This window comes from Leucopleurus acutus (assembly GCF_964270905.1).
Source record: "Leucopleurus acutus genome assembly, chromosome: 12".
Taxonomy (NCBI): domain Eukaryota; kingdom Metazoa; phylum Chordata; class Mammalia; order Artiodactyla; family Delphinidae; genus Leucopleurus; species Leucopleurus acutus.
Genome location: NC_139154.1, coordinates 318,243 through 328,215, shown reverse-complemented (window position 1 = coordinate 328,215; position 9,973 = coordinate 318,243). Strand labels below are relative to the sequence as shown.

At 39.7% G+C, this 9,973-nt stretch overlaps 1 protein-coding gene across 4 annotated transcripts; it reads left to right on the top strand.

The window, feature by feature from the left end:
• The first annotated feature begins 279 nt into the window (after nucleotides 1–279).
• On the top strand, nucleotides 280–7,207 carry TPRKB (TP53RK binding protein). Of its 4 annotated transcripts, none has more exons than XM_082852305.1 (5): nucleotides 280–395; nucleotides 2,613–2,772; nucleotides 3,680–3,802; nucleotides 5,146–5,322; nucleotides 6,229–7,207. In XM_082852305.1, exons 2-5 carry the CDS (start codon nucleotides 2,632–2,634, stop codon nucleotides 6,313–6,315), a joined length of 528 nt encoding a protein of 175 aa, XP_082708431.1. In that variant the 5' UTR covers nucleotides 280–395; nucleotides 2,613–2,631; the 3' UTR covers nucleotides 6,316–7,207. The 4 variants fall into 4 exon arrangements, with proteins under 4 accessions (XP_082708431.1, XP_082708434.1, XP_082708433.1 ...); XM_082852308.1 differs by having other exon boundaries at nucleotides 294–395; nucleotides 2,673–2,772; XM_082852307.1 differs by lacking the exon at nucleotides 280–395 and adding an exon at nucleotides 434–666.
• Nucleotides 7,208–9,973: the final 2,766 nt, after the last annotated feature.

The following is a 9,973-nucleotide window of genomic DNA, read 5'->3' as shown; positions in this document are numbered from 1 at the left end:
TACCCAGAACAAGAAGCAAACTAAATCCCGCCTGCCTCGAAAAAGAACTGTTGAATCTCGAGCAGCGGAGACGTACGTAGAGCTCATTGAAGCCAATACTTTTCTTTGCACAGGAAGAAACTGAGGACGTCTCGTCCAAAGTCAAGGTGCTTAAGGACCGGGCGGAGCCCACAGATCCCCCAGCTTCCGGCCCTGCCGGAGGAGTCTCGCCTCCTCCCTCGCCGGAAGTGGTGGACGGAGCCCCGGCTCTCCTTCGCGTCCGCTGATGCGATTCAAGCTGGGGAAGAAGGGTGTGCCGGGAGGGCGGAGAAGGGGCGCAGCTGAGGGCGATCTTCCGGAAGTTCAGGGCATTGTTTCCGTGGGGAAGATCTTACTAGACGAACAGGGACGCGACGGTGAGTCCTCGCCGAGCAAGAGCTGGCCGGGCGGGAACGGAAGACGCAGTCCCGGCACCCATTTTCTAGACAACGGGTGTGATCCTCGGCTTCCTCGTTTATCGAGCGCCTCCCGAGGCCCGGCCCTAGGATGCAGCCCGGCAATGATCTGCGTAGTCTCTCCCTGATGTATCAGCTGACGATACATCATCCTGATAAGGCTGCGACTCATCAAAGTTGTGACAGAGGAGCTCGTAGAATTGGGAGCTAGTCCTGGGTTCTGGGCGTGCTGGTAAATGGGCTCTTACCGGCGAGTTGAAGGGAGGGAGGATTGCATCAGGGGAACTGCCTGTCCTAGAGGGCGCATGGGGGCGGGATCTTGGTGAATTGAAGCTGAGAAGTCAAGTGCGGCGGTGGCGGAATGAGCGCGATCAGGGGAGGGGTGCGCTAGGAAGCCGAAGAGGGAGGAAGGGTTCAGATCATAGAGTTTGGAACGCCCGTGGGTGGAGGTTGGATGGTAGGAGGGCAGGAATGGTGAGGCGACCACTTCTAGGAGGTCACAGATGTAGATGAGAGATGGTGGCCTACGGTGGTGGCAGTGGGTATAGGAGAAAATTGGAGCTGTCGAGATGATAATTAAAAATTGACAAGACTTTTGGATTAGATATGGGATTTGAGTGAGAGGTTAGTATCCAACGATGATTCGAAGTTTCTGACCTGAGTGAATTATATAAAACAAAACAAACCAATTTGACGTTTGCTAGGGGGCCTTTTTCCCCTAGTGTAAAAACAAAAACCACAAAAAATTTTTCCTCCCTGGTTATATGTACTCATTATATTTTGTGTGCACACTGCAGAAAATTCAGAACATACACACAAAAATATTTTTTATAGAAAACAATAAAAATTACCTGCAATTCTGCTATCCAAGATGGCCGTACTTTGGTGTGCTTCCTTTATGTTTTTGCTTTCTGAGTGCATCTTTTTATATAATTGGGTATACATTCTGTCTGTATCTATTTTTTTTCCATTGGACGTTATCATGATAATAAAGGTTGAACTGCTGTGTGCTAGGACGTTATTCACAAATTTTGTTCTTTCCTGATTGTAACAGAAAAGATCAGATGTAATTCCAGCAAGTCAAGGATAACTTTTTGTTGTATTTTTCTTTCAATATTTTTTCTTTTTGTGTACCTTTTAAAAAACCCCACAATTTGTGTCACATTTTGTGTTTTGTTTTCCAATCAGATGTGAAGTACTTAATGTTATTTATTGCTATATTTACACATCCTTAACTACTCTTCAAGACTAGTTTTTAGTGGTTGTTTAGTAAAAACCAATCCCCTGTTACTAGTTAGGTAGGTTTTCAACTTTTTACTCTTAGGATGATGAGAAGGACATCTTATTACATAAATCTTCAGATTGCCAATTTATTCCTTAAGAAAAATGCTAGCAATGGAACCTAGGTGAAAGGATAAAATGAACCTATAAAATTGCCTCACCCAAATATCTCATTGGGACTGTAATTGAAATTGTTTTAAAGATCAGATTTTTGCAGTGCTTAGTTTTTCCATTTCAAAGATAGATTATGTCTTTCCAGTTATTTGTATTTTATGTCCTTGTTAAATTTACGTCTATAAAGGGTCAGTATTATTATTTAAGAATTGTAAATTCTTAAATAATAAATTCCCATGTGGCTAAATTCCTCGTGGCTAAATTCCCATGTGTGAAATGAATTCCCATGTGTGAAATGAATATCTTTGAGTTGTGTCATACTTTCTTCTATAAGATTATTTTCTTTATATTTGTGTCTAGGTTCTGCTAAAATATAAACAAATGGTGAGATCAGAAAGCTAAAAAGACCAAGTTAGAGTGAGGTTTCCTTAATGCTATAAGTAACCTGTGGTCTAAACAATTTTTGGTTTTCTGCTCCTAGTTGTCTGTTGGGAAGCTGCCCTTCTTCCATGCATCAGAGCCTGCCTTATCTGCACAGCCAGGGGGCCAGGTGTCAACCTTGATCCTTTCCCAGGAATGGTAAAGGAAGCTAGAAACAGCTCAGCAGGGTTAGGAAGACAGTGTCTCATGAGAATGCCAAATGTTTTGGGGTGGATTTTTCTAGTTTAACAGTTCTACATCTCATTATTCAAGTTACTTTAATATATTTAATTGTTAGTAAGGATATTTGTTTGTTAGTGACTTACAGTTGTTAACTTTTGGTCTTTTGGTCTTGTGCAATAGAATCTTGCTTATTGATGAAATGCAGTTAACACATCAGCTGGACCTATTTCCCGAATACAGGGTGACCCTTCTGTTATTTAAAGATGTAAAAAATGCTGGAGACTTGAGAAAAAAGGCCATGGAAGGTGCCATTGATGGCTCATTAATAAATCCTACAATGGTAAGTACTCGTGGGAATGAGTGAACTACATGGGGAGTTTAAGAATATGATGATTTTTCATGACGTTATAGGTTAGCCTAAAATTGTTATCTTCAGGTAAAAAGTTCTTGTCCAAGCTGTAGAGTGGAATCAGGTTTGGCCAGCCTTGAATTTAACAGTGACTAGAAGCCGAAGTGCCAGGGCCTGCCCTTGGAGATGTGAAAGGTGGTCTAGCTCTGATGTGATGGCAGATGCCTGGATCTCCATCTTCTCTTCTGAACTAGAAAATCTCTGTAAAGGAGACATTGCATAGTGGTAGAATCAGCAGGACTTAAATCCCAGATATGCCATTTATTATGACTTTGAGCAAGTGGTAGCCAACCTTTATATAGTGCTAATTTGGTTCCTGACATTGTTCTAAGTTCTTTACATATACCGCTAACTCACTTAATCTTCATAACAACCCTGTGAAGTAAGTATGGTGATTATCTGCTTCTACAGATAAAACACTAAGGAATTTGCCCAGGTTCCCTCGGTGGTAAGTGACAGAACTGGAATTCCAACTCATCCTTTGCCTTGGTTTCCTCATCTATTGCATGTGAATAATGATACAGATATCATAGGGTCGTTTTGAGAAGTATAGAAAATGAAGGTAAAATGTTGAGAATATGGCCTTTCCCATAATAATAGCCCTCAATAAGTGTTGTTTTAAAACTTTTTACTATTTACCTAAGTTGCTTGCAGCTGTAAAATTCTGTGATTTTCTAAACACCGTAGGCCCTTGAGATTTTGAAAATTTTGAAAATGTAGTCCGTAGGAATTGTGATGAAGTAAAACAGCCTGACACTGGAGTTACCATGATATAGGACATATGTCTTCAGAGTACTCCAGATTCTCTGTATGTAATTCTTTTTGTTCTCTTTGATAGATTGTCGATCCATTTCAGATACTTGTGGCAGCAAACAAAGCAGTTCACCTCTACAAACTGGGAAAAATGAAGACAAGAACTCTATCTACTGAAATTATTTTCAATCTTTCCCCAAATAACAATGTAATTAATATGGAATTTACTTACTTTATATCTTTTGACCTTGTCATGGTAGCCTTTGTACTTATTGTTGGGTTGGAGCCTGTTGTTAGTAACAAACAAAAATAATAGTGAAGAAAGAATGCTGGACAGAGAGTTGAGGTTTAGTATTGCCTCTTACTAGACAAATAAGCTTTGGAGTCACTTCACATATGAGTAAACTAAAGTTTAGCTTAATTAAGTGAGGATAGTTTTATTTGTCCTTCCTGACCATATAGAGTCAGGAAGATCACTCTAAGTGATATTTAAATCTAATGATAAAAATTAGGCATGGATATTTGTGTGTTATCATGTGTATCTTTCGTTCTCCCCATAAACTCTTTGAGGATAGAACCCATGTCTTTTCCATACACCAGAAGTCTGCCTGGGACCTAGAACAGCCCTTTAACACATGCTCACACACCCAGTGCATAGGAAGAGTTTGTGGTTTGAGATACTGATAGTAATCAAAGTTATTGAGTTTAAAATATTCTACCTGGGGCACATTTGAAAAAAAATGTAATTTTGCTGACAAAGTTTTAGTATTACTACTACTATTAACAACACAATCAAGTGCTGACATCAAGAGAAAAGTTAGGAAACCCATGGCATAGTTTAAAATACAGATGTTTGAAAAGTTTATAAAATGTGTGGTGATAGAATTCCCCAGTACCTGGGGGAAAATTACTGGGTTACTATTGTTTCTTTGAGATCACTGAAATAACTCAGGAGACTGTACAATTCATAAACATCTGTTGAGCTTGTGTCTGTTCCAGCTGTAGGGGCAGAAGAAACAAATATGTTTCTGAGGAAGGCAGATGAACAAGACAAAGTCCAAATGCCCTAAGATAATTGATATAATGGGAATAATAATGCAAATCTGTGGGAACAAAGAAGCAATTCATTCTGTAAGGAGGAAAGTGCAAGGGGAGTGACATTTGAACTGGACCTTGAAAGATGAGGGCACTCCAGGCAGAGGGCAAAGTGTGAGCCCAGGCAAAAAAGTATGAAATGACGGGAGCCCCAAACAGTCCCGACTGGCTAGAGGGCAGGAGTGCATGGCTAGAGGGTCACTTAGGTCCAGGGGGAGTGGGTGTTTGTGCGCCATGCCAAGTCCAGGCTTGACTCTATGGGAGTGAAGTGCAGCTTTGAGCAGGGAGTACTCAAGAGGCAGAGCTGGTAGATATTAGGAAGGGATTGTTGAAAAACTGTAGACAGAGAAAACCATTAGGATATGAAAAATAAGAATCTGACCAGGAAAGAGCACAAATGGGGAGAGATTTCAGATGTTGAAACTACTGGTTTTATTGTCTTTTTTTCCCCCTTAGATTTCAGAGGCCTTGAAAAAGTTTGGTATCTCGGCAAATGACACTTCAGTTCTGATTGCTTATATTGAAGAGGGAGAAAAACAAATAAATCAAGAATACCTAATATCTCAGGTAGAAGGTCATCAAGTTTCTCTCAAAAATCTCCCTGAAATAACAAATATTACGGAAGTCAAAAAGGTTTGTAAGCCTGTATTTTTAGAAAGAGCATGATAGATGTGGAATAATACTGTTTACTGAACGCCAATGCTTCTATATATATTTTTAACTTTTAAGAAAGGTTAATATAATTAAAAGTTACTTGAAAAATAATTATAGATGCAAAGAATTGGAAATGCAGGTTTATGTAACATAATTAAAAACTTAGTTGATGCATTCTTTATATATATATATAATTTTATTTATTTATTTGTGGCTACGTTGGGTCTTCACTGCTACGCACGGGCTTTCTCTAGTTGCGGCAAGCGGGGGCTACTCTTCGTTGCAGTGCGCAGGCTTCTCATTATGGTGGCTTCTCTTGTTCCCAAGCACGGGCTCTAGGCACGCGGGCTTCAGTAGTTGTGGCACACGGGCTCAGTAGTTGTGGCTCGTGGGCTCTAGAGCACAGGCTTTAGTAGTTGTGGCTCACGGGCTTATTTGCTTAGCAGCATGTGGGATCTTCCCGGGCCAGGGCTCGAACCCGTGTCTCCTGCATTGGCAGGCGGATTCTTAACCACTGTGCCACCAGGGAAGCCCAATGCATTCTTTTTAAAAGAATAGATAATTTTAAATATCTATATCTTACACAGTACATTTAAATATCTATATCTTACACAATGTAGTATGAAGTTAATGTCTAGATGTATGCTTTTAAAACTGGTACAAATGTATTTCTATGTTTAGAGAGTTATCACCATAACTGCAATTGAAACTTTTGATGTAAGTGATGAATTGTCATCTATTTTCCAAACTTTAAACACATTGTGATTTTACACCATTATCCCAATAATTGAGTAATAAGTTAATTCACATATACATGCTCGTGTAATGAAAATTAGTAGTACATGAATATGTCAGCATGTCATAATCTGTCTTTTATTTTTACAGATATATAAACTATCTTCACAAGAAGAAAGAATTGGGACGTTATTGGATGGTATCATTTGTAGGATGTCAACAAAAGATGTTTTGTGAAATGACAGAAATATTAAAAATTTTCAGCAATTATAAAAACCATTCATTATTTTTTCCGGATTATAAAATCTATTATGTTTGTTGTAGAAAAATTTAAAGCACAGAATGGTTACAAAGGAAAAAAAATAAAACCATTCCTGATCCTATCTCTTAATATTTTAAAAGATAACCATGGTTACTGTTATTTGTTACTGCCTTCTAGTCTTCTGTTTCTGTTCAAATATATTTTATTTTTATGTAAGTGGAATAATTGCTAACATTTATTGGGTGTCTACAATGTACTGAGTTCTTGTTTTCATGACTTTATATCCCTCAGCTCATATTCCTGCACTTCCTTCTGGCTACTCCAGCATTGCTGTTCCAAGCCTCCTGGTTCCAAGTTTTTACATGCAAGAATTCATTTAATTATCACAGCATCATATGAGGTAGATACTGTTAATACTCCCATTTTACACAAAGGCAACTAAAAGGTTGTAGAAGTAATAAATAACTTGCCCGAGGTTTTACAGCTAAAAGTCATGTTTTATAAATGCTTTGGTTTTTTGGGTTTTTTTTTTCTATTTTGTCTTAAAATATGATTGTGTCAGTCAAGATAGAGTAGGTTAGGGGTCAGCAAACTTTTCTGTTAAGGACAAGGTAGTACGTATTTCCGGTTCTACAGGCCATATGGTGTCTGTTGCACCTACTCAGCTCTTGCTGTTGTAGCGCTGAAGCATCCACAGACAGTATATAAATGATACACACAGCTGTATCCCAGTAAAACTTTATTTACAAAAATAAGTGATGGGCAAGATTTGACCAGAGGGCAGTAGTTTCTGGACTCCTAGGTTAGATTGGGCTGTAATTTAGGGTCCCTAAAGCTCATTGGTTTCATACGACAAAAGATTGTCTTGCTCACTCCACATAGCCACTGTGAATCAGTAGGAAGACTCGTTGCAGTGACTCAGGAATCCAGTCAGCCAAAGGCTTTATGTCAGCATGTGCTCTGTGGGTCACTGCGCAGCTGGAAGTTACGCTGTGAGTTACATGGTGGCTCTTAAAGCTCCCATGCGGAAGTGACAGATATCGCTTATCTCATGTTTCACTGTCCAGTCACATGGCCATGCCAACATCAAAAGGGGTGGGGGAGTGCGATCCTGCACCATGATAGAGAATGGAGAGGTAGAAATCCTTAGGGGACAAACATGTATTTCCATTGTGGTCATAAATAATAAGGTACCAAAGCACATCGTTAGCGTTTCTTGCATGTGCTGCGCTAAGCTCTTTATATGCACTGCCTCATATAGTCCTCTCTACAACCCTAAGAGATTTTACCACCTTCAAGGAAGCAAATTTAGTCTCTGAACTCTATTTCAAAAGGTTTCAAACCTACAGAACAACTGAAAATAATACAATGAACATCCCTGTGACTTTCATGTGATTTCACTATTTGTTAACATTTTGCTACATTTGTTTGCTTTTCTGAAATATTTGAAAGTAAATTGCAGACCTCATGGCACTTCACCCTACATTGCGTTTAGTTGTTATGTCTCTTAGTCTCCTTTAATCTAAAACAATCTTTTTTTTAAAGATTTTTTTTTGATGTGGACCATTTTTTATAAATATTTATTCATAAGTATTTTTATTTTTTTAAATATTTATTTAATTTGGTCGTGCCGGGTCTTAGTTGCAGCTGGTGGGCTCCTTAATTGTGACACTCAGGCTCCTTAGTTGCAGCATGCCTGTGGGATCTAGTTCCCTGACCAGGGATCAAACGTGGGCCCCCTGCATTGGGAGCACAGAGTCTTAATCACTGTGCCGCCAGGGAAGTCCCGATGTGGACCATTTTTAAGGTCTTTATTGAATTTGTTACAGTATTGCTTGTGTTTTATGTTTTGGTTTTTTGGCCACAAGGCATGTGGGATCTTAGCTCCCCGACCAGGGATCAGATCTGCACCCCTTGCATTGGAAGGAAAAGTCTTAACCACTGGACGCCAGGGAAGTCCCATAGAACAATCTTTCTTTCTTTTTTTTTTTTTTAAGTGATGTTGACATTCTTTGACGAGTACCCTAGACGTGTTTCAGAATTTCAGAATGAGTTTGTTCATGATTCGAGTCAGTTTAAAAATTTGGGGGAATGATAGTAGATAGATTTTGTGTCCTTCCAGTTGTGTATTGTTGGGAGGCACATCATGTCAGTTGGCCTCATCATTGGTGATAACAGTTTGGTCACTTCATTAAGGTGAGACCAGACCTCTCCATTATGAAGGCATCTTTTCCCCTGAAGCTTAGGGAGTCAAAGCTGCTGTAAAGCTCAAAGTACTTGTGGTCAAAATTAAAACTCAGATCTGAGTGACCCCTGATTCTATGCTCCTAATGACTCCATCACACTGCTTCTTCCCGTGCCATCACTCTCAAACATGTTTTTATCATGTGAAACGTCACATATGTAATTCTATTTTTATACAATGACATTGCTTTCAATTTTTCACTTCGCTTTTGCAAATAAATCTCTGTACACATCTCTTTCTTTAGGATAGCTTCCCTGTAGTGGAGTTATTAGGGAAGAGGATATAAATTTTTTAATACCAGAAAGGTGCAATTTTGCACTTGTAATTGGCACAAGTGTGCCAGTCTCAGCAGACTCGCCAACAATGCCTTTTAACCTTTCAACACTTTCACCATTTTGAGTTGTCAGACTACTGGTGAAGTTGAACTGTTTATTAGTTTGTTATGAAGAGTGTTTTGAAAGTGTTATAAATAGTTATTTCTGTAACTCTTTATAATGTTTTCAACTCTTTGTGAGCCTTTGGCTGAAGAAGAAAAAAGAAAAAGTAATGCCATTTCCTGGGAAAGAAGGTAACGTAAGCTTTTTCTCTAAAATAATTGATGCAATTTAGGAACAACGTTCTTTGTTCCTAAATTAACCAGGTTGCTTCAGAGCCTAAAGGCTCCCCAGCAAAAGCAAGCTGTAATTATAGGGACTTTGGTGCTGGCAGAAAAGGGATGCAGTTTGGTAGGACACCCTTATCTGGCTCCCTAGTTAAGCGTTACATATTAAAGTAAAAAGCCAGCTGTTTCTGGGATAAGGTGAGGGAAGGGGGCTCTGTTACCCAGGCAATCATTGTTGCTCCCCATCTCCCCAGTCTTGGGAACAACTAAGGCTGTAACTACAGTGAAATCGTCTTTAATCCCCTATTCCCCTCCCCACCACACACTCAGAAGAACTACAAGAACTGCTCCCAAGCCCTGCACCTTCTTTTTAGAAGGAGCCTCATGGCTCACAGGTTATTTCAGGCCTCCTTTTGCCATTCTCATTCTGCTTTTCCCCTTGATGACCTTTCCACTTGTCTGCAAACTACAGTAGTCAATTCCTCTGCCCTGGAACCTGTGCTGGGTTTGCAGCTGCTTCTCTGCTCCTGGCTTTGTTTTGCTGACTGACATGCCATCTGTACTCCATTTTACAATATTGAGTAAAGCACAGATCTCTAGGTTGATTGGGTGCAATGAGCAAAGTTTGTATTCATCAAATTTACCTGTTCTTGTTTTCATATCCTCTGTGCCAGTAGTCTCCCATTGTTCCCTCCAGGTCACCCTTCATCTTTCTCCACTCTTCTCTCTGCCCTGGAGGCTGACTTACCATGTACCCAGCAAGAGGTCCTCCCTTCCCCTTGGCTTC